Consider the following 22,295-nt stretch of genomic DNA (forward strand, 5'->3'; position numbering starts at 1 on the left):
TATGACAATTGTTTTTATTACAGTTCATCGTAATAGTTTCTTTATTATATACTTCCATTTTTGCCATTTGCTTGAAGGGTGTTGATTCTGGAGTTGACTTTACTTCCTTACCCAAAAGACGTGGGCAACTGACTGTTCAAATGTTATTTTGTCACATGTTGACATTTCAAATAATCGGCTCTGTAATATCATGTCACACCATTAAGAAGATAAATAACAAGCGTGAATAGTCATCCAGTAAACTGAAGAGTGCCTCCAGGGTTGTGGGTTCGATTCCTGCCTCTGGAGGTAAACGTGTTAACTACTCGTGTTAACTACACTGTGCCCCCCACTTTTGTCATAGGAATCTATAATGATATCTAAGGTTTATTTTGTAAGGAAATTTGAATTGAGAATTGAGACTTTTCATTAACATGTTTGTCTGTTTTCACTTTGGTTCACAGTCTCCCCTAACCCTAAACCTATCTGCTGATAGCAGTGCCAGACGGACCTTAAAGAGCGCGATGCAGCAGAGCTTTAGCCCTGTAATCTGTCCAGCTCTCTCACCTCCTTAATCAGTACACTCTTCTCAAACAGATTAGATCATCGTCAACTGCATCACGTTCATCATCTCGTATAACACTAACTAGCCGTAAATTGTTTCTTATAATGGAAAAATTGTAAGTGAGGAAAAAAAAACTTGTGCGCTTTTGTTTCAAGAGCTAACAGCAAAATTTGACCATTAGCCCTTATGTTTTGCGATGTGTTGGATTTATTTCTCCTATTAAACACAATTGTAACTACACCAGCAATGACCGCCTGCCATCTAGACCACTACAGTTTGGAGAAAACACAGTCCCTGAACAACATACAGTAACATGCTTAACAGGTGTAACAGCCCTGCTGTTTAATCTCCTACTGCACAAACATCAGTCAACACCCCAGTACACACACACACACACACACACACACACACACACACACACACACACACACACACGAACAGGAGTGAGTACTAACTGCTCAGTGTTGCTCTGACTTACTCTGTGATTATGAAAGCAAACCTGATCCACTGTCCTACTCACATTACCATAGCTTTCCTTTAAGAAATCATATAATAACATGCATGAAATAGCACTGGTCCCACATTGTTGATGCTCATGATAAAAAAAATAAATAAATACTTTTTAACCCCAGCTCTATGTTGTCCATATTTATCCAGGTTCAGTTGTGTCAGAGAATTAAAATGCACATATCATGGTTTTTCAAATATTACCTTTCATGTAGTGTGTTATAGAGCTGTTTGTGAATGTAAAAAGTCTGCAAAGTTTAAAAAATCAAAGCACACAACAAACGGGGTTATTGACTCCGAAAAGAAGGAGTAAGGGGGTAATGCTGCAGTTTAAATTATGAGCACATTAAAGTGTTTTTGGACCTTGGATGCATGTAAATCTATTGTATGAAACCTCTAAAACAAAATTAGGCAGGTTTTAAAACCATAATAGATGCGCTTTAAAGAAGGTCACTCTGTGCAACAGCCTCACAAAAAAAACAACAACCAAGAAGCTTAGATGTGCATTCAGTGTGCATGCGCGTATCAAGGGACGCTCCAACCGTCACCATGTCAACCAGCGCCTTAACTGTAGCCAAATCTCTCAGCTAGACAGCGTGTACACAAACAACCAGATTTATTCACAGAAAGTCTGCGTGTGTTTAGTCCTATTCGGAGTTATAATGACAGTCCATTTTAAGGTATGTCATTTAGTTTATTTAAACGTAGCGAGCGGGAGTTTAACATGCAGAGTGCAGGGAAGAGCTGGAAGCGGAACTTGATCATTTTACGTCATTGGGTTTAAAGTAAAAGCTCTAAAGCTGAGCCTGCGGATGGTTTCGGTTTTATCTGATCCAAATTTACAGAAGAATGACAGTGAAGCCATGAGGGGTAAAGTAATACATATTGCTCTTTGCTTTAGTAGATAGCCTCAAAAGATATTTGCGGAGTCTTAAAAAAAATAAATAAATAAAAATGCATGTTTTATATAGTAAACAAAGTTGAGATTTCCTGCATGAACAAACATGGCTAGCGTAGCTAGTTTAAAAACAACATCATCATCATCAACAACAACAAAGCTACACATTACATTGTAATAACAGAAGATTCTTGAGGTCAGTGCTTAGTCGCGTGCAGATAAGGAAACTTCGAGAAAATCTTATCAGTAGTGAGTTAGCCGGTAAAGCTAATCATGGATTAAAGCTGGTGACGGAATAAAATCCCTCTGCACCGCGCCGATGTGTATGTAAAATAAGGTGAAACACTGTTCAAGAGAAATCCTGCAGTGTTGAAGCAAAGAGCAGTCCAGTAATCTCGAGCTGTTCGCTACTGAGCCGTTACTTTAGTGTTTCTGATTCTACCCCCACCACCACACAGGGCATCAGCAGCCATCAGAGTAAACACAAGGCGAGGAGGCGAGTGAGAGGCGCGTCACCGCAGCGCACAATGCGATTGGCTGGACTGCGCTCCGACCAGCTGGGTAAGACACACCAGACCTCCTTTCCCTTCCTCTCCTCTCCTCTTCTCTCCCCTCCTCTCCTCTCCTCTCCCCTCCTCTTTTCACCTCTCCCCTCCTCTTCTCACCGCTCCTCTCATCTTCTCTCCCCTCCTCTCCCCTCCTCTCCTCTCCTCTGCTCTTCTCACCTCTCCTCTTCTCTCCTCTCCTCCTCTCTTGTCTTCTCTCCTCTCCTCATCTCATCTTCTCTCCTCTCCCCTCCTCTCTTCTCCTCTCCACTCTTCTCTCCTCTCCCCTCCTCTCCACTCTCTTCTCCTCTCCCCTCTTCTCCTCTCTTCTCTCCCCTCTTCTCCTCTCCCCTCTTCTCCTCTCCCCTCCTCTCCTCTCCCCTCTTCTCCTCTCCCCTCCTCTTCTCTCCTCCTCTCCTCTCCTCTCCTCTCTCAGTTGAGAACCACTCAGCACTGCTCTGAATGCAGTAGAATATTTTCTGTCACCACATTTTCAGGACATCTCTGTTTCCATATTAAGTTTGACAACTGAAGATGCTACGTGAGATGCACAAAAACATCACCTTCTGAAACTGGAGAGGTCTGGACCTCGGTGTCAGACACAACCAAGCCTTTAGAACAGGTTCTCAAACCTCGTCCATAGAACCCATTTTTATTAAATTGTCATTAGATTCCAGTTCACAGTATTTTCAGGCAAAAATAATTTATAATAATGGTGGGGTTTCTTTTCTACCACTGTAACAGATTAGACAATCCTGGATCTCCTGTCTATGTTTCATGGACCCCTTTGAGAACCATAGCTTTAGAGTAAATTACTTGGATGCTTATTAGGGTTCAATTTTAGAAGAGCGATGATTTCCAGTACCCTAAATGATGCCTTTTTTCCTCCTTGATCCTACATTTTAAAAAGTCAGCACGCTTGCAAAGTGAAGATACAGTGTTTTTATTATAGTGCATGATATACAGTAAGTATGCAGTATTTACATTTTAATTATTTGTCAAACACCTTTATCCAAAGTAACTTACAACTGAGCTGAGTATATGAAGGTTAAGGGCCTTTCTCAAACACCCAGTAGTAGCAGCTTGGTGGTAGCAGGATTCAAACTCACAACCTAACTGCTAAAAATACCCACCACTAAACCACTGTACACCCCAAATTAATTATATGATAATAAAATCAATAATCACACAGCTTTTCAGAGTCATTAAATATATAACAATTGGATCACATTAAAATACTTGAATAAAAGCTAATTACAATGTGTCTGTGTATGCAATCACACAGTATGCAAATGTTCTGCTCAGGTGACACAGCTGTGCAACGAGTCATCAGTAAGTCACGGCAATTTAAACAGACGCTTCTGCGAACAAGTGCAGCTTATCTAGCAAATACATTTGATCCCTCGGTTCTCGTTCTTTTCATTGCATCCTCAGATGGAGGAGCTAAGATACGAAGAAACGAATGAAATGAGGAAATGCAATTAAAGAAAATAAAAGCACCCCAGGGGCCTGGTTTATAAAAGTTGAGTGCTCACAATTTAGGCCTTACAAAGTTTTCCATACACACAGGGAGAGTTGTAAAAAAAAAAAAAAGTGCATTTTTAAAAATGAATGTGGAAATGCGTATACTGTCATGCATACTCAGACTTTTACTAATGACTTAATAATCACTCCATTTAAAATGATGCTTTTTATTGAATTAACCACAGTTTTGATTTAAATAAAGCAATAAGTCATGACAAGGCATGCATTGCACTGAAATGATCATGAGTAAGGGTATTCTTAGGCATGCTTTTATAAAACATTATGATAAAATCCAGTGTTTAATAAATAATTTATTATTGACAAATATTTGCTATAACAATTCTTCCACCATGTAGTGTAATCTGTAAAGTAAACTAGCTGTGGTTGCTAAGCAACATAACAGCCAAAGAGTAGCCTATGGACAGAACAATGACTTAAGAGTAACGGCTTTATTGATTTAAAACCTGGTGCATTAATACAGAATTCAGACACTGACACGAGTGTGTTTTGAACACGGCTCAGCCAATAAGATTGTAGAACAGCGGCTTTCCGTTTTATAAGAAGAATTAAGTATTACACTCCGAAAAGACACCCAGGCATTAGCCAGTGATTATGTCTAAATCCCTTTTCGATAAATTCCGAGTATAAATCCTGGCATATTGGTGTATTGCTGGACTTGCTAATGACAGACTAATGACAGAGCATGTATGTTAGGAAAATTAGGATTGTTTTAAGCTCTTGATGATGACTGGATAATGAGCTAGTTTTGAACTGTGTCCTGAAATAGAACCAGAATTGGATAAATAAATAAATTTATACCAAAGTACAAATTGTTGTATTGTCAGTATACAAATATTATTGTTATTCATATATTTCTGATATTTATTCTTTTATCATCATTATAAATATTAAGTAAGCACTGATGCTTTCTGTAATTTTTCTTAAAGGCGTAATTATACTTATTCTCCTGTTTTCTACTTGCCTAAAGGAATTAGCAGAGAACCCCAGATTCAATCCAAGAAGAGAACCCCCTTGAACCCACCTCAAGTATCCACTTCTCTCCAGTGGGGAGATCCAGGTGTTTTAATCAGGAGGCAGATTACAACTCTGCCTGCTTCCCCTCCAGCTGTGGTCTCTGTAGCACCAACAAGCAGTGTTGAGAATGTAGAAACCCCTCTAGCCCCGAGAACATCCAAACCAGCAAGAGCCTCAAAAATGACTCCGGTCCAGGAAGAATGTGCATCTGGTCATATATCCAGGGCCTCTGCTGACCAGGAGACAGAAAAACAGCCAGCAGACGGAGTAAGTACTATTCACTCCTGTAGTTTAGCAGAAACAGGAGAAATAATAATTTTTATCATTTGCTTGCAACAATGTTTTATCAATACTACATATACAAATTGAAACTGAGATTATGTGTTATCTTGATCAGGGTTGTGGTGGAGCCACAGGACCTTGGAGCTTGGAGGTTCAAATGCTCCTTGCTGCACCATACTACTAGTGTGTGTTAATTTAGAGATGTTTGGGATGCTGGTCCACAGGTTAACCATGTACTGAGGAAGAAGGCAGGCCTGAAGTCAGAGCGCCAGAGGAATGGCCGCCAGAGCTCTGAGTATCAGAGGCAATTTCAGTGGAAAACTCCAGCAGCCGAATCACCTCTTCTTACTGCCCAAGAGGTACTTGGTCAGACTGACACAGCACATAAGAGTTCATCTTCTCTGAGTACTGTAGTTGCAACTGAATTCTTGATAACCATATCGCTGTCAAATTAGACTTTGTAAATGGTTTGTTAAAACCTGCAAGACGAAAATAAAAATGATCACCACTAGATGGCAGCAGATAGTTAATGTACACCACATAACTAGAGGAGTACCAGAAACCTGTATTATACATGGTGACTCTTTCTCTTTAGAAATGTTAATGCTTCCTAATAATGGCTCTAAGAACACTTCTAGGCTAAAAAGAAATGCATCTACTTCATTTCAGAGATATTCTTTATTTTTGCTGTCTGTTCTAGATGTTGTACTCCAACAACAGGTCTATCCCACCTTATAAATCTAATCCAGTAGTAATGGAGAGTGAGTACAAGAGGAGCTTCAAAGGATCCCCTCCACCCAGAGGCCCATGCTTACGAAGAGACATGGAACTAAATGAGTTTCCATCTCTCAAAATGGAGAATATCTCCCCAGAGAAGGTACTGGTGTTTTTTGTATAGTGAGCAAGGAGTTCACCATTTGTACACAATAAGTAAGAGAGGTAATACAGTTTTCACCCTTCTTCCTCTGTTGTACCTTTCACATGGCGCTAATGGTAGAGTAAGAAGAAGAAACGATGGCATCAGCGCCTCAGCAGGAAGTCAAGCCCCAAAGAGAAAACTCCTCATTCAGAACCACAGCCCTTAGAACAGAAACCGGAGACACCACAAGCTCAAAAACCTGTTTCGCCCAAAGTGATGAGGTGTGTGTATGGTTTTATATTTTGTTAGATAAAACAAATGAAAGGTCAAGTCATATAATGATCACCTCACTATTGAACGGCATTTGCTTGTCCCCTATATATATATATATATATATATATATATATATATATATATATATATATATATATATAGAGAGAGAGAGAGAGAGAGAGAGCGAGAGAGAGAGAGAGAGAGAGAGAGAGAGAGAGTTGTGGTGGTAAAAGTTCAGTATGGTACACAATTTATTACACAAACCAATTTGATCTTTCTGCCTACTTCAGGAAGGTGAAGACTGAATATAGCTCAAACTTCCGCTCTCCTCTTCAGTACTGCTACAGAGATGGTGCCTGGGTCAGGTCCAGGACATTAGGAGAAGAGGTAACCCGACTATCCTTACATCCCTCATCCTTACACTCTGGCAGAATATGTGAGCGCATAACAGAAATACTGAATGTAGGATGTGGTATTCTTAGTGTAATATTATATTTATTATATTACATTTTCTGCACAGCCATCCACCAGCATTCTAGTTTATACCACAGTGCTGCTAAATTCTTAAATATGATTGGTCACAAGGTGTTGATTCATTTTCTATAACAGCGACTCTGACAGTAGTGCCTGCTGTAATTCAAATGATAGGTTTATATTAATAAGCCTGTTCTAATATGTTATCGTTTCTATAGTAACAGCTAATTCACAGGGACATTTATAGTGGGCACTCTACATAACCTAAGACTAATAATAAAAGGATTCAAAATGTGTTGTTACTTAACAAGGAAAAGTTGCAGTTGTTGGCAAATTGCTGTGGTGCAAGTGAAATAACAGACACCATTAATTATTTTCCTTTAACAGTATGCTCCCAAGTGGATTATTCCTACATTAGGTATAACATATATCTTTACTGTTCATTCAAAAAAAAGGAGAGGTAAGCAAACAGCAGCTGGTCCACTCTTCAGGTCCTCCTAAAAGCATTGATTAAGATGGTTAAGGAGTGTTAAATGCTCCAGGGTGGAAGATCACCAGGACTGAACTCAGACATCCCTACTTTTAAATTCGGTTGGTTATAATCATTAAATGTTCATTTATTTTGAAAACACCCCAATGGTTTTAAACTCTAGACAACTCAAGATGCTGATTTTTAAACAACATACGTTGAACCTCTTATTAACCTCAGACATGTTGCAGTCCGCTGTGGGATCTTTCATTCAATGATGAGTTGTAACTGTGGTACCAGTAAACCAACGTTCTATGTATGTATTACTCATCAAAGATTTAAAGAAATAAAAAAAGGCATCCTGCGTAAGCTTTGGAGAAACGAGAGTATGTATCAGATGCTAGCAGATGGCATCAAGGTTTTGCTAATCGCTGATTTGTGTCATTAATCTTACAGGGTCACAAGTGGTATCATGAGGTAAATGACCTGCCTATCATTTCATCCTCTCTTTTGTTGCTGTGGTCTCCAGTGCCTTCACATTTCCTGTAAATATGTGCTCAAGGCTGTGTGATTTGCAGGTGCCATCACTTCATGCATGTATAAGCTCATGTCTTGTAGTCTTAATTATCAAGTATTCCAAGTAAATCCCAAGTCAATTAGCCAAAGTCCAGTGCTTCCCACCATTTTAATGCCACTCATTCAAGTTTCTTCAAAATACAGTGAAACGAGTATATTTCATCTGGTTTGAAGGCCACCATAAATTCTTTTATGATGTTGGCTTTCTGCTGCTCAGAAACCCAGCAGACCCCAAGTAAGATCACACATGAGCACGAAGCACTCTTTAACACAAATACATTGGCAGCTTTCCAGCTCGCTTGTTGCTTTCTGCTTTGCTCAGCTAACGGCCACACACACACATACACACACACACATACACATACACATACATGTTTTGCTTCTGTAAATGTACTCATTTACCACTAATGGCTTTTTTCTCCTGCCAATGGCGGCTTTGGCTCAAGTGGTAGAGTGGGTTGTCCACTAATCGTAGGGTTGGTGGTTCGATTCCCGGCCCACGTGACTCCACATGTGGAAGTGTCCTTGGGCAAGAAATTGAACCCCAAGTTGCTCCCAATGGCATGCTAGTGCCTTGCATGGCAGCTCTGCTACCATTGGTGTGTGAGTGTGTGTGTGTATGGGTGAATGAGACACAGTGTAAAGCACTTTGGATAAAAGCGCTATATAAGTGCGCCATTTACCAAATTACCTCTGATCAGTTTGTGTGACAGCCTAGGAAAATGCAGATCTATTTATCTTCTCTATTATCATAGATTTCTACAGGGTGACTCAAAAGTCTCCCTACATAAGGGAAATTAACACTTTTAAGTAAAATGTCTTCCAAAAGTTTCCATACTTACTTTATATTCTGTATGTTTTTTTAGATAGCCTTTAAGAATGCCTTTGACAAAAGAAGAGTGTATTGAAACCTTTTTGACGGCTGGATCGGGAGGTGGTTGCAAGGTTGCGAGGGACTTGACTTACCTGACTGGACTTGACTGACACTGTTGCTAAACTTATTAACAAATTCCTGAAGACTGGAAGTGTTGCGGACTGACCGAGAAGTGGACGTCCACGAACATCCACTGATGAAGACACAACCGACGTGGTGTTGGCAAACGTAGTCCACTGTGTATGGAGACTTTTGGGACGCCCTGTAGAATCTTGGTAAGACAAAGGCTTGCTAAATGAAGCTAAGCAATAGGACAGATTGCAGGCAGGTATCACTACACTACACAGGGGTTCACTGAATGGATACGAGTTCTTAGGATTGTTCTTGGCATGCTCTCTGATACGGAATACCTCTATTGTAGGGTTCTACATAGAATAGGCTGAAGGCTGAAGAACTCTTTAGGGTTTGACAGTGTGACATAATTGCTTCAAGCAAATCCTACCAGGTAGAAAGCAATAATGGTGAATGTTGGTGGAATAGACGGCTGATTGTTCCCCCCAGATGTGCGGCAAGCAGCATTAAGAAAACAGCGAGGCCAAAGTCTGAAGTGACTGCTACTTAATAATAAGAAGTTCCTCATTTTTTACAGACCAACGACACCACAATCCCATACACTTTCTTTCTGTTTGCTCAGAAGGCTGAGGCTCATGCGTCCAAAGTACAGCGTGAAACCAAAGTAACTGTTACCAGAAGCAGTTGCACATCGTTCACATCCTGTGCACTTTGCCCTTCTGAGAATTGTTTTTCTTTTGTTGTTGTTTTTTGCTGAATTTGATTCCGTTTGGTCTGATTGCTGTACATTATATGTGCACGTAACTGTCATGATTAAACCGCACTTCTGGTTCTAAAATGAACCTTTTCCTCTAGGAGTGTGAAAATCTAGACTTTCATAGTAGTTTTAGACAGTTAACAAATAAACATCTACACACATTGTTTTAAAGATTTTTAAAAAATTATTTGTCAGAAATAATCTGCAATATTTGACTGCTGTCCCAGACTGTCACACATACATTATGACAAACATCATTCTTGTTCAATAATAATAAAAAAAAAATCTTAACATCACTTAATGTTTCACAAAACAATCCAAGTAACTGATGATGAAATCCAAATTGTGTCTAATGTGGCCTGTTTTTAATTTTGTAAAGTTAAGCGAGTCAAAAGTGGTTCAAGGTCATTCATCTCCAGTCCTCAGTTCTTGTAATGTGTGTGTGCTGCACACCCTCCCAAATGATCTGCAAGGCCTCATGATGTCACCTTAATACGTGTCTATTTTACAACAGAAATTTGTGTGTGTGTGTGTGTGTGTGTGTGTGTGTGTGTGTGTGTGTGTGTGTGTGTGTGTGTGAAAATGAGACTTTCACTGTTAATGAGTCAGCATGTTAGTAAGTAAGCAGCCTTCTTTCCACAGAACTTTCATACTGCATGTGGTTTTGCTGGGCTTTTTTTATGTACAGGAATTACAACATTGCATTGTGCATACTACCAAGGAGTGACTATTTTTATTTAATTTAATTTTTGCTCATAAAGTATAAGGTGGATGCCATGCATCTGTTACATGTATAGTATTTCAATTAAATCAAAGTAAAGTTTGAAATAAGGTTAAAAAAATTCTTTTTGAGTATCCCTTCCAGCATTCCTACACTCTTAAAAGAATTTTTTTTTACATGCACCATTGCTTTAAATGGTTTCATTCAGAAACTGTAGTTTTAATTACTCTAGGCCACACTTTCTGGATTCTGTTCCATATATCCTATTTCTTTGGAGTAATGCATGCATTATAATTAATCCATTTGACTTGGCTTTCTCTTGAAATCAAGATGGACACCATAGAAATTAGATATTGTTATAAATACTAGCTTTTGTTCTAGGACATGTTGGTGCACTTTTATTGACATCCCACCTGGTGTGTCATACCTTGTGCATGACACAGATTTGAGTCAATACAAATTATTCTCTTTACCAATTACACAAGTCTGTTTTTGTAAAAAAAATTATTTATTTATTTATTTATTTTTTTTACACAAAGCAAGCTATTTAGACAAATATTTGATATAAGAAAACTATTGAATAATCGAAGAGCTGATTAGTGCAGTTATGAAAGCATAAATATGTTGTAGACGTGCGTTTTGGGCGGAATTTTAAATATCTGTGGCTTTGCTCTTTCAGGTGCGGGAGTTGCGGGAGAAAGCAGAAGCATATAGAAAGAGGGCCTGGGGAACTCACTTCTCCCGGCAGCACTTGAGCCAGATCCTGTCTGAGCAGAACTGCCTGTGGGAAGTATCTAGTGGTTCTTCTCCCTCCACTCAAACTGATGAAGGCACTCGTTCCACCAAGAGTCCCATCATCGAGGCCCTGGACCTGGCCAGGTACAGTACACTGAGAAAGTCTTCAGTTATATTAGATTTCAGAAAACCTAAGTCTCATCCCTAAAATTGGTAACCATAGCCACCACAAAAAATTGCTGTCCTATCTAAGTATTATTTTTTATGAGGAAGGGGCAGTAGAACAGATTGGCATCAGTGGAATGGCATTATAGTCCCAATAAATAGCTGAAATCTTGGGTTACTATTGAGTAGTAGTTCTTATTCATAAGCAGTCTGTAGAGTTGACATTTGAGAAGTATGTTTAACATCAATGTAGCAAGCAGAGCAAAACAGTGGAACTTGAGATGCATTGCATGTTTTTTTTTGGTCCATCAGTATTCTTATGCATTCATTTGTTGGGTATTAAAATAACATTGGGTTACATCCAAGTTTCAACACAACACCAGATGAATACCTCTATGTTGTGCGCTGTTCGCTTGTGTCTGTGCTGCACAGCTCCACCTTTTAATGCTTTCGTTTTTCTGCTTCGCCGCCCATGCACTGTATACAGTATGTTATATTATTAAATATTTTCTGTTGTTCACTTCTGCTCAGTTTATAGCAGCGCTTTTTATCAATGACGTTATTTACAAGCGAAAGTGTTATCTATTCTGAATGTGTCCTTAGTGTCAGGGAGAGCTGTAGCCCCAGTTCATCTGTGTCCTTGGCCACAAGTAGGAGAAGCTCTTGTAAAGAGGCAGAGCTTCCCAGCAGCCCCACCCTTCCTGGACAGACGAGAATGGCATGGGACGAGGAAGTAAGTCCTTGTGAAAGGGGTGTGGCCGAGATAAAGCAGCAGAGGAAGGAGCAGTCAGAGGAAACCAGTGAGGAAGTAAATATAAATGGGCATTCAGAAGACAACAAGGAGGAGTAAGCTCTGAATCATTGTACACTTTCTTTTCCACAATTTCATAATTATTTGTTGAGTACAGGCTATTGTGTGTGTGTGTGCGTGTGTTAATGAAATACTCTAAACTCCCTAAAATGTTGTAAGGTACTTAGTGTAAATAGGTTATTTAATAAGCGTCTGCACACAGGTTATTTGGAGTATTGTGTCATATTGTGATCGTAGAATTGCTTTTGTTCAGGGACACTGGGGCAGAGAGTGAGCACTTGTCACATCCAGAGGAGCCTCGAAGCTCCAGTGATGAGGGCAGGTTACCTACTCCCAAACTAAAAGCAATGCTGGCTGCACAGAGGACTCATCATGACCGCACCACTCCTGCAACTGGTAACCAGCAAAAAAACACATTCTTCTCACACACGTGTACCATTCTCAGACAAGTATCTAACCTGAAAACAAGTCTGAAATTCTAAAGTCTGCCCCCTACAGCAGCCGTGTTGTACTCAGGAGCACCAGTAGCTCCATACCACAGGCCCTTAGTTTGCAAACTGGCTAGTAAGTGTTATAGAAATTCTACATATAGAAGAACTAAACTAGAGGTGTGCATCGGGACTGGGATCTCGTAGGTGCCGGACATTTTTTACTCATGTGTGCGGGAGCGGGCAATTAAAAATCCTGGATCAAAAGAGATCAAACATTGTTATGCTTTCTTAATAATTACAGGTGCTTTGTCATAAAGACAAAACACATCCTGCCTTATTGCTTTCTGTCCACTCATGACTCAAGGTTGCAGATATGTAGGGTTAAACAATTGCTAATTTGTTTGTATTTTGGCAAATATGCACAGCGGAGTTCATTAGAAAATATTCCCAATGGTACAAACAATAACAAGCGCAGGGGTACGTGGGTGTAGTCCAGAGTGTCTGCAGGAGTGTATGGGCATGGTCATAGTTTTTGCTGGAGCGGCAGGGTGTGGGTTAAAAAACAGGTTATATAACAGGTAATATTAACTATACAGTGCTTCAAATGAAAGGAGCAGTAGTTTGTACCTAACTCACACCCGTACCTTGTCATTAACAAGAGATTTTGGCAGATTTCAGAAGTAAACAGAGGTTAGGCAAAAAATGCCTTTAGATTGACAAGTTGCATGACTTGTCATGACAGGTTGTGGACATACAGTAGATCTCTTTTCCTGCAGAAAGAATCACTTTCATGACTAGAAAAAAGCTGTTGGAATATTTGACATGCACACCTGCAAGTTCTTCCCCACGCAACTCACACATTTTGGAAAAAACAACAACCCACGTTTCACTTCTTTGTCAGACATGTCACTTGACATGTCATGTGGATGCTCTCTCATATTGTTTATAATGAGAAATACTTTCTAAATCATGCTTGCATTGTGAACACATGCCAATCTCTATATACAGGGTGAATAAAAAAATATGTTAACACTTCTTTACCAATTTCTTTTCTTTAGAGTACAGTTCTCATTTTTGGTGAACAAGCGGAGCCCCTTTGAAGCAATTAAGTTACATTTTACAGTCCATATTTAGTAACCTGACCTCCTTGTGTAATGATGTCAGTGTTTCCACTACAGTGTTGCTGTGTTATATGTGTTAACATTTTTTAATCACACCCTATTCTTGTGTTCTTAAAATGGATATCAGGCTCCTTAGATACGGGTATAAACAGTGGGGGAGAAATTCTGCTTTACTGCACAGGGAAACCCCTATCTGATGTGAAATGTATTTTTAGATGACAAGCGCTACAATGGATTTTGCATGTTAAGTAGAAAAAGACTCACCACAAGGGGGAGATATAACTCAAGTAGCTATTGTGTGCTTCATCGCTGAACGAGAGAAATTACAGTCCTGTACCATTGGGAACTGACAAATGCACGTTTGTTCTCACACATTGTGTGTGTGTGTGTGTGTGTGTGTGTGTGTGTGTGTGTGTGTGTGTGTGTGTGAGATAAAGAAACTATTAATATAAATTAACTATAGATAAATAAACATATGTCATGCCCTCTCTAAACCCCACATCACAAAGAAATTGAAGATGGCTGGCTAGGGAATGGACAGATGTGGACTGATTTATGGATGCTGTATAATAGGGTATTAAATACTCTATATTTTTTGCAGTGTTCCTGAAAGAGTTTGTGGTGCAGCACCTCTTGGTTGTTTACTATAAAGTCTTTGGGCCTTGATTTACTAAGCATTAATGCGTTTCATATAACCACAAAAAAAGTGCAAGCTGGTTTACTAACAGGCTCTACGGACAATGCATCACTTACATAAGCAAAATAGCATGTCTTGTCAATTCTGCACATTTGGTTTTATGAATATGCATATATTTGGGTTGTCCCTACCCAAAAAGTGCAAAATACAGGTGATTTTCGCACCCACAATGCAATTTTTCTTTAAGCTTGAAAGTCACCTCAGCAGTCGCGATTGAATGTGCGAATGAATACATGAGAAGAGCATGTATTAAATCTACGGAAGCCTTTTTTTTGTCAGTGTCACCATTTTCTCCCTCCGTTTTTTTAAAACCAAATTTTCCCTTTTGCTAAGGCTTAGTAATGAGAAAGCTGATCTGAATTATTTCTTAACATAATATTAAGTTTCTCAAAACAGTTACTTAATATCAGTGTGGCAAATAAGTGATTTCATATTATATATTCATTACACGTTTATACAGCTGATGGCAACAGCAATTTAAATAACCTCTTTATTCACATTTCTACACTTTTTATTTATTTATTCCTACCATATTTCAGTGATCATTTGCATATTTTTTGGATATTCGTAAAACAGGACCTAGTGCTCTTGTTTTTTTTATTTTTTTTTTATTGCATTTTACATGACATAAAATAAAAATAAATGGCCTGTGATAAAAAAAATAATAAAATCTTAGGTTTGTAAAAGACTGCACAAACTTTATTTAAACTTAAATAAAGAGAGTCTTTCAGCAGTGATTTATAGATCTCTCTTATAGATCTGAGTATAAAAATATACTCAGGTTATTGTTCAAAAATGTAATGATATGGTGATATAAACTTTTGACTATATCGCTCAGTCACATATCTGCATGATTTACTATACAATGTAAAATTTACTAAGTAAACGCCTGCAGCCTGGAAAGTTTCTCACAGAGCTGTCAATCATTTATACTATACAGAAATATGTTTCCTTTATTCTAATTGTTCCGCTTTCATTACATAATTACTTTTAAAAGTAGAACAAACGGCAACCTCCTTCATTTTGATGTGTTCAGATTCAAGTACGAACATAGTTCATACTGGTTTTCGTGTCAGCGATTGGGCAAACAGCAAATGACAGGTACTTTTTTCAGGTGACTAAAACGAGACATCAAACAGCTTATGATAGATATCCAGAATTTCCAGTATCACTTAAAACAAACAGAAACAGTTGAAATATGTAAAGAGAGACAATGTCCAAACAGATCACTGGACAATTTAAGCAGGGAAATGACCAAACAATGCAATTTACATAATGGAATTACTCCAGCATAAAAATTACCATAGACTTCACAATGCTTAATGGAAGTTAGTTGGAAACTGTTTGTAATCGGGGTGAAAATGCATGACCTTGTGTAATGAGTGTAATGGAAGAAAGTAATATAGTGTGATGAGTCATCTTGTGCTCTTCTTTCTACATTTGTAAATTATGTCAGATAAAAGCATCTACTAAATGAATATGTTTAAATCTAATGGAAGTGTGCATTTGAATAAATTGTTGAGGATGGTAAAGAAATCATTTGAGCACGTTCTGCTCAATATACATTAACATTATATATTTCTATCTTGAAGTATGAAAGAGGCTGCCACAGGTTGTTTTATTGACTGATGTTAAATCTATATGTCTAGTGTGTATGTTTACAAATTGTCACAAACATTTTGCTCTTTCTCCTGCCTATAGCCTATATATGACAAAATTGAGTGAAATTGCAATTTTCATAAGGGTTTTCTCTTTCTACCTATTAGGTGGTGCTATACTTGTCTCCCCTCCAAAGGTTAAGTATTCCAAGACCTCCAGGAGGAGTGAACCACCACTTGGAAAAGCTCACTCACCTTGCAGACACCTCAGTTGTGCCTCAGTTTCAGAAAAAAACAGCAAGGTAGTACAATATCCCTAAGCTTCTCCAAAAAAAGTCAGTCAATGTCATTAAAAACTATCAAACATTTTTAATAACACTCTTGTCGTACATGGAGTTTAATAGCCTTATTGAATGAGAAAACAGAAGTGGGAAAATAATTGCCATTAATATTGAAAATAAAGCAAAAATATGCTTCACTTCACATACTTTGTACGCGCAGGTCGCACATGGGCATTTAATTCTTTTGCAATATTTAGTTGTTCCACAAGGTGGCAACAGTGACCCAGGGCTGTTGATTCACAAGGTAGTCGAAGAAAAAAATGAATGAATGGAGGAGAAAGAAACAAGTGCAGATTAGAAAGTACCAGCATTTGTATGATTCTAGCCTTAAAGATTTGTGTATGGGTGCTAATCGTGGCGAGAGATCGCCCAAGCATTGTTCTTCGTGTTGTTGTGATTCTTCTTCGTTATCGTCCTTCACACCAAAAGACCTGCTTTACTGCTCTGTACTGACTCTTGTAGGCCAGGAGAGGTAGTGCAAGTTTTCGTAATGCGCATGCGTCGACCGTATGTGTACACGTGCATGTCAAATGGAGTATACTTTGAAAGACTATGTGTACGACTGTGTGCGTTAAAAAAAAAAACGAAGTATACCAGAGGTTTGAGAAGTAGCTTTCAGCAACACAGCTGTTCATTTAACATATAATTCTGAATATAGTAAGCTACTAAGTGAAGCTTTAAATGCAGCTTAATTATGATGAGTGATTTCACATGCAACACTGATCAAGAGTAACACTCTGCTCCACTCCACAGGCCGAAGGTTTGAGTTCCTCTCATCCTCCTCCAGCTGCAGGGATGGCAACAGTAGACCCACTCCCGTTAAGAGAAGACGCATGGGCTGGGGAGTCACCTGAACCTCCACCTGATTCTAAACCAGCAAAAAAAACACCTCACAAAAAAGCAAGCGGTGCTTGGCTCATAGACAGTACCCCAGCGCATGCCAACAGAATCCACGGCACACTGAGAAACCCAGAGTTTCAGCATAACGGTATGTTATATGCTTTCATAGTCCAGTAGGTCCAATATCCTCATCAAAAAGTTTTCACCTTTCCCCAGTGTGAGCGCATGCAGTGTGTAAAAAAAGCCAGACAAGAAACACAATGGTCACATAAACATTATACAATGAGTAATTTACTGTCAGGGAAAAGAGTGAGGTTAAGTTACCGCAAACAGCATCAGGAGAGTAATTTAGGTCAGTCTCCCATCCCCGCTCTCTTTTTCTGTTTTCTTTTTTTCCATAAACGTGTGTATATGATGTGGGGGTTTTTTCCACTGAGGGTCCACTAATGCTCGTCTCGGAGAATTTAGACCTTTGTGCTAAATTGTGACTTAAAACTAGCCCCATTGTGATGAAATGTAGTACAATCCCTACTCCATTTATTCTCTGATTTCATGGCTTAACTACTAACATGTAACATCCTCTGTAGGCACTTTCCCTCTATTTTTGATCTATTCTCATGAATTTGCAGTGTCATATATCAAGACATCAACGGGGTTAGAATCTTGCTCTTATAACAATCACAGAATTACAAATTAAATGTGCATGCTATGTAAGCATTATGTCATCATATATATATACATATATATATATATATATATATATATATATATATATATATATATATATATATATATACACATATACACAACATGACTGGTACATTATAATATTATAATATCACTGCAAAAATTTACCAAAGGATTTCTCATCAGTAGTTCCACTTTATTTATAGGGAACCTGGGAGTCCATCGGCCAGAAAGAATTGTGTTCCCTTCCAATGACTGTCTCTCTGACGATGGTAAAATTCTCTCATTAATAATATTCATATGAAAGTGTGGTGATGTATAGAATTAATTTCCAGGTTAATTTACTAAAGATTCAATGTCAGCCTTTTATCACGAAAGGTAAACTTGAAGTAACATTTTTCTCTGTCTGTCAGAGTGCACAACAACCTAGTTCAGGCATTCTTTACCTTTTGATGTGGTGCACATACTGGAAGCATTGATTTTGTTTTAACCCTAATGCTCCCAGCCTGGTATTTAGTCATTACATTTCGAACACATTATCCAGTAACTACTATGTAATTATTTTGTGATTTCTATGCACACTTAGAAAAGTTTTGTTTACCCTTTTCCATTACTGTATTTCTGGCCAAACACTTTAATTGTTTTGCCTAATTTTTAGCCTAATATGTTCCAAATGATCTAAAAGGATCTGTACTAAGTCTAATTGTGCCCACTGTCCATTAGATTTAGAAGACAGGATGTCCCAGATCTCATTCCAGTCAGCAGCTTCTTGTTCCATGGCATCCCAGGTTTTGGACCGTGCTCATAAGAGGAAAGAAGACTTCTGGGGAAAGAGTTAATGTCATCTCAGTGCTCACACTGATGAAAAAAATCACAGCGCTCCACTCACAGCCCTATACTAATGTATAATGTAAAAATCAGCTTTAGAGTTGCCATTTTTTCTAAATTTGTCTTAAATTATATTTTGATACTAACTATATAGCATGATTATAGACGAGGGTTTTAATAAAAGTGCATAAATTATTTCTTTGGGTTTTTAATGAAATTGTCTAAAAATGAATGCAATTTATTTTATTTTAATGATTGATTGGTACATTTTTGTATTATATTTTAGTTTGTAATTAAATTATTGTCTTTTGAAAAAGAAAAAAGCTCCTGTATTATAAAAACACAAAAACCACAGGCATTGAGGAACAAGACTGAAAAGGCAAAATTATATTATACACGTTCAAACTATTCTCAAGTTTCAGTGACATTCAAATGACATTTCACACAAATCTGTTTGGAAAAACCTCACGCATATTCTCACACATTCCAGAGTGTAGATTTGAAACCGTGTTGCTCAGGCCAGTCTTCACAGATTGGCTGTTGTTATTTTCAAACACTGAATAATATGGATGGTTGTTTCTATAAATAGACTTTCTATATTCCATAAATTCAACTTGTTCTAGATTGTTCTATAGGAAGCCATAAATATCACACTTACATATGGACTGTTGAGTTGACTGGGTTTCAGCCATAGTCCGACACACTTTATGAGTTAGCCTATTACTGGGACCTGCAACGTTGCAATTACGTCATGGCAGCATTGAGCGTCAACACAATTTTTTTTATCTTTTTAATTGCATGTCTGATTGATTTCCCTTACTTTTTAAACAGTCTATATGGCTCTCTTAGCACCAGTACAACGACTCTCATAAATCTCTTGGCAACCTCTCAGTGTAAGATTGCTCAAGCTGCTCAACTGTAAACATAATAACGAGACTGTATTATAACTGTGCAATAATTAACGTGAAAGCAGAAAGTTCCCAGGTTTTTTTAACGTCATCATGGGTATTTTACCGGAAGTACATTCCAGACAGGCAATGAATACCACGAATAATAGGACGTTTGGCAACCTGCACGTTTCAGGAACTCTGTCCAGCACAGTGTGCGAATTTCCAAACCAATTAACCTGAGTCAGAGGTGCTGATAGATGCACATTATGCACATGAGCAGGTGCGGAATCGCCCAAATCAGAGAAATGATATCACACCGCAGTGACGTTGGGATAAGATCTAGGCCAGAGCGTGGGCTATATAAACAACTAGGTTATGCAAGTTACCACAAGCAGCGCGAAGCTGAAAAGGGACGGTGGAGATTGCTGTTCATTTGATCTGATCTGTAAGAGTGCTCACGAGTGATCCGAGTTTTGAGGAAGATGAATTGCGCTGTACTTGCTGTGCTGGTGGTGTTGTGCTGCTGCTGCGCTCTGAGCGTGGATGCCCGACCTGCGCGTTTACGCTCGCGCCCTTTGGACAACCCTGACACCTGGAACAACGTCATGGTCATGGCCAAGCACGTGAGTTTAAAGCGCAGGGAGTCTCGGTGTTAATGCATGTTATTGGATCTGTCTATCCATCTATCTATCTATGGTGCAGCACTAAAACAGGTCACAGTTCGTAACTTTTACTCCTTAATGATTTGCGCGGTCATTAATACTATTCTCCTGTTGCGTGCTCAGGCGCAAGCGCAAGACCGAGACCATGAGACTCGCCTGATTCCGGTGATTTCGAGCGATAAATTAAAAGTGAGTGCACGAAATACTTCAGAAGTTTCAACAGCACGAATAAAATAAATAATAATAATAATAATAATTTAAAAAAGGCATACGTGCATTCATAACTTTCTTCTTTACTTCTCTAGGACGGGGATGTTTGCTGCGCCAACGTCAAGATCCTCGATTACTACCTCAGGCACATTTTGGACGGTAAGGCGCATGAAGGCCGGGAGGACAACTATCCGCGCATACATCTGGTGAAGCCTGATTTGAACAGAGTGGCTAGAGACCTGGAACCACACTGCGTAAGTAGTGCATCATATAGCTACAGTAGATGCATTTCAAAATGAACAAGACTCCCAGAGTGCTATCTTGTCCGAGTCATATGAGAATAAATGCACTTTTCCCATTTGTTCTAGAACGCCAAACAGATTGACTTGGAGCACTTGCAAACTTTCAAGCAGAACCTCAACAGAGCCGGAGAGATGTACAAGGTAGGCTGGTCTAAATTGGCTTAAGACTGTGAATATCTTAACGCACGTTGTGAACATATAGGCTAATTATAATGTCACAATTCTTGTTTCAGAATAACACCAAAGCGCAGAACAAGGCAATTGGGGAGACTGATATTCTCTTCCATTACCTGTACGAGTCCTGCAGTGCCACCAGCACATCCTAGAACTGTGCAAGAGCCACTGCAATGTGTTGTCAGGAAAAAGGGGTATTAAACTGTACTGTACCTTTTCTTGTTGCTGAAGTAATACACACAAGGGTGGTGTGTATTTTTCACCTAGAAATGTGCCTTTACTCTAAAAGGTTAATTATAGTCAAATTATGTACCTTAAAACTTTTTTATTTTATTTAAAAAGCTATGCTATATTCACAGGTGAAAGGTACAAAATGTAAAGGTACAAACGATTTATCCTTAAGGGTACCACTGCATCGGAAAAGAAAAGGTTTAGTACTATTCTTTTTCATGAGTGTGCCATGGACTGATGGAAATACGCCTATTTTTATTTTATTTTATTTTTTTTACCATGAAAAGTGTTTTGAAATATTTCATATGAAGAGCTTTATTTATTATTATGTTTTATTTATTAGCTTTATTTATTCAGCATTATGTGATGACGATAAATTATTGAATTTTTTTATTGATAGCATAGGCTTCACATAGTGTGTCAGCTGGGTCTTTGTGACTTAAAGCCACACAAGTGGACACCAGCATAACTGACTTGGAATGTACCTCCAATGCCAGAGTAAAATAATGTAAATGCATCGTAAAAGCATTCCTACTATGTCCTTTTATTTTATATTTTTTTTACTTTTCACAATTAGAAAAAAAATGAAATTATTTAACAAAGAGTTATAAATTGTTGGTATGCCTGTTTTCTACACAATTATTTGCATATTCACAATAAAAGCTTTAAAAACTACAATGTGTTGCTTTTTCTGTTTGCTATGTGATATAAAAGTGAGAGAAAAAACCTTTTCAGCAAATAACAAGGCTGGTCAAACATGCTCTGCTTCATAAAATGAAACTGAGTGAAAACCAGAATTTGTGCACCTTATTTTCTAGAGATAATAAATAAAACGATTTAATTAGGCATACATTTGTACTATGCCTATATTTAACCCTTTACATCCCCAGGACCTATTGGCAGGGACATTATTAATACAACTATATGTTCTCTACTAGCTTCACTGCCGTTACTAAATAATATGTTTTAAGATGTATAACTGAATAATAAGCTATGACTTTAAGAAGTTATCAGGAATCAGTCATGTGTTATCTGCTGCTGAGGTCTAAAAGAGCCCCTTTGTAAACACAACCCTTCCTTTAAACCCAGTGTATAGTATTGGAGAAATTAACTCTAGCAGCGTCCTTTGGAGAGCTGGGCTATTTTGAGATGTTGATCATGG

The 22,295-nt window shown here is 38.4% G+C and overlaps 2 protein-coding genes across 4 annotated transcripts; both read left to right on the forward strand.

Annotated features, from left to right (window-relative positions):
• The first annotated feature begins 1,638 nt into the window (after positions 1 to 1,638).
• mdm1 (Mdm1 nuclear protein) lies at positions 1,639 to 19,020 on the forward strand. Of its 3 annotated transcripts, none has more exons than XM_017494744.3 (15): positions 1,639 to 1,731; positions 2,408 to 2,510; positions 5,007 to 5,320; positions 5,560 to 5,694; positions 6,036 to 6,212; positions 6,333 to 6,475; positions 6,758 to 6,854; positions 7,867 to 7,887; positions 11,090 to 11,289; positions 11,914 to 12,156; positions 12,375 to 12,517; positions 16,137 to 16,270; positions 17,063 to 17,297; positions 18,043 to 18,108; positions 18,560 to 19,020. In XM_017494744.3, the coding sequence occupies exons 1-15, from the start codon at positions 1,714 to 1,716 to the stop codon at positions 18,673 to 18,675; spliced, it is 2,145 nt and encodes a 714-aa protein (XP_017350233.1). In that variant the 5' UTR covers positions 1,639 to 1,713; the 3' UTR covers positions 18,676 to 19,020. The 3 variants fall into 3 exon arrangements, with proteins under 3 accessions (XP_017350233.1, XP_017350234.1, XP_017350235.1); XM_017494746.3 differs by lacking the exon at positions 1,639 to 1,731 and adding an exon at positions 1,818 to 1,921; XM_017494745.3 differs by lacking the exon at positions 7,867 to 7,887.
• A 477-nt stretch (positions 19,021 to 19,497) lies between these two features.
• On the forward strand, positions 19,498 to 21,805 carry il22 (interleukin 22). Its single transcript, XM_017494747.3, has 5 exons — positions 19,498 to 20,177; positions 20,340 to 20,405; positions 20,522 to 20,680; positions 20,795 to 20,869; positions 20,962 to 21,805. The coding sequence occupies exons 1-5, from the start codon at positions 20,037 to 20,039 to the stop codon at positions 21,052 to 21,054; spliced, it is 534 nt and encodes a 177-aa protein (XP_017350236.1). The 5' UTR covers positions 19,498 to 20,036; the 3' UTR covers positions 21,055 to 21,805.
• Positions 21,806 to 22,295: the final 490 nt, after the last annotated feature.

The sequence above is a fragment of the Ictalurus punctatus genome, chromosome 19 (genome assembly GCF_001660625.3).
Source record: "Ictalurus punctatus breed USDA103 chromosome 19, Coco_2.0, whole genome shotgun sequence".
Lineage (NCBI taxonomy): Eukaryota > Metazoa > Chordata > Actinopteri > Siluriformes > Ictaluridae > Ictalurus > Ictalurus punctatus.

What these genes read in the sequence shown, in the direction of transcription:
- mdm1 (XM_017494744.3), top strand. An exon ending in ACTGCGCTCCGACCAGCTGG is followed by an intron (nt 2,511 to 5,006) that starts GTAAGACACACC and finishes ACTTGCCTAAAG; the next exon opens with GAATTAGCAGAGAACCCCAG. An exon ending in CTCTTCTTACTGCCCAAGAG is followed by an intron (nt 5,695 to 6,035) that starts GTACTTGGTCAG and finishes TGTCTGTTCTAG; the next exon opens with ATGTTGTACTCCAACAACAG.
- il22 (XM_017494747.3), top strand. Translation starts at nt 20,037, where the DNA reads ATGAATTGCGCTGTACTTGCTGTGCTGGTGGTGTTGTGCTGCTGCTGC. An exon ending in TTTCGAGCGATAAATTAAAA is followed by an intron (nt 20,406 to 20,521) that starts GTGAGTGCACGA and finishes TTACTTCTCTAG; the next exon opens with GACGGGGATGTTTGCTGCGC. An exon ending in GAGCCGGAGAGATGTACAAG is followed by an intron (nt 20,870 to 20,961) that starts GTAGGCTGGTCT and finishes TTCTTGTTTCAG; the next exon opens with AATAACACCAAAGCGCAGAA.